Source organism: Mus caroli, chromosome 9 (genome assembly GCF_900094665.2).
Source record: "Mus caroli chromosome 9, CAROLI_EIJ_v1.1, whole genome shotgun sequence".
NCBI lineage: Eukaryota > Metazoa > Chordata > Mammalia > Rodentia > Muridae > Mus > Mus caroli.
Window position 1 is genome coordinate 83,061,397 of NC_034578.1, and position 1,887 is coordinate 83,063,283.

At 39.0% G+C, this 1,887-nt stretch overlaps 1 protein-coding gene across 1 annotated transcript in view; it reads left to right on the plus strand.

The window, feature by feature from the left end:
* Dop1a (DOP1 leucine zipper like protein A) overlaps nucleotides 1-1,887 on the plus strand; it is a 72,207-nt gene that overhangs the window by 34,020 nt on the left and 36,300 nt on the right. The window contains exons 15-16 of the mRNA XM_021171895.2: nucleotides 125-399; nucleotides 1,547-1,699. Coding sequence (XP_021027554.1) covers nucleotides 125-399; nucleotides 1,547-1,699 — 428 coding nt within the window. The remainder of the gene's footprint in view (nucleotides 1-124; nucleotides 400-1,546; nucleotides 1,700-1,887) is intronic.

Sequence of the window (1,887 nt, forward strand, 5' to 3'; positions counted from 1 at the left end):
ATTTTTTAAAGTTCTAACTATTTGAGACACCATGTTTTTAACAGATCGAGGTTTGAAGTAGTTATTTGTCATTTTGAAATTAACATAAAGCTATAGAAATGTTTGATGCTGTCTTTTGTTTCAGACTGTGAGCATGCCCACCCTCCACAGTGGCTCCAGACTCTGATGAGTGCTTGCAGCCAAGCAAGTGATTTCAGTGTTCAGAGTGTTGCTGTGTCTCTAGTCATGGACCTGGTGGGACTGACTCAATCTGTTGCCATGGTCACTGGAGAAAACATCAACAGCATGGAGCCTGCACAGCCCTTAAGTCCAAACCAGGGAAGAGTGGCTGTAGTTATTAGACCTCCCCTCACACAGGGAAATCTGAAGTATATAGCTGAGAAGACTGAATTTTTCAAGGTAAATGCCAAGAAATCCAGATTATATGTGACTAAGATAATGTTTACATGCATGATGCTTGACCTGGGGNNCCGATGTAAGGGAGGGAGGAGTTTCAAGTAAACAAGAAGAAAACTCATATAGTAGATATTTCCATCCTAAGTGGATGTGATCCTTTTTTTTTTTTTTTAATAAAGCAAATCCTTATTTTCCTAAAACTCCTTGACAAGTTCTGACTTCCTGAGTTTTGATTTCCTTTGGTGTGCTATGTCCTTCAAGAACAACCATGCACAGTCTGATTTACCACAGTGGTGTAGGTGATTGCTTTACAGAGAACATCAAGTGGCTTTGAGCTCACTGCCTCAGAGAGCCTGATTCTTTATACATTCAGGAGTTTTTAAACTCAATTTCAAGTCATTACACCTACTTGGTACGTCCTCCTGCTAGACCAGAGTCTATTCTATAATACTATGGTAAGCTCTGAAAACACTTGCCTTCTTATCAATGGCATAGGTCAAAGGTTATGATAGCACATGTAGCTCTAAGTCTGACTTCATAAAAGTCCATGNGCCTGGGATGTAGCTGAGTGATAATGCAGTTGCCTGGCATGCTTGAGGCTATGTTGCAATTAAAAAAGAGAGAAAACCCTCATAAATAGGATATTTGAACTATGAATTATATTTTAGTCTATAATATACATTTATAAAAATTAAATTTGATATGAGAATGTGGCATATTGTTTTGGTGTTAGCTTTATTAAACATCAGTAAAATGATGGAAAGAGTTCTTCCCTGTTAGGTTTCTGACTTTAAAAGAAACGTTAAAGGAGTATGAGCCTGGAGAGTTGCCTCAGTAGTTAAGAGCACGCGTTGTTCTTGGAGAGAACCCAGGTTCAATTCCCAGTTCCAAATGGTGTCCACAATTGTCTGCAACCCAAGTCACAAGGGATGCAACNAACAANTGTGACCTTTCTGAGNACCAGGCACACATGTGCTACACATAAATACATGCAAGCAAAAGAATCACACATGTAAGCTAAGTCTAAAAGAAAAAATTTAAAAATATGTCATAAAAGATTNTAAAGNTCCANATAACCAGCAAGTGAGCAGCTGAGTTTTCTTTTTATAAATTGTGTATAATGTTGTCACTTTTGCATCTTTTTCTGTAGCATGTGGCCTTAACATTGTGGGACCAGCTGGGAGATGGGACACCTCAGCACCATCAGAAGAGTGTGGAACTATTTTATCAATTACATAATTTGGTTCCTTCTTCCAGCATCTGTGAGGACGTTGTAAGTCAGCAGTTAACCCATAAAGACAAGGTAAGTCCTTCTCATCCTGCACACACACTCATGTGTCACAAGTGTGCTTTATACGCACACACGCACACACATGCAAGCTCATGATGCCAAAAGATAAGTTAAGGGAAATTGTAACACCAGGCACCTGAAGAAGTGTGTAGAGCATGATAGTAAAAGAGAGTGATAGTGTTTGTTCTAAAGAAAGACAG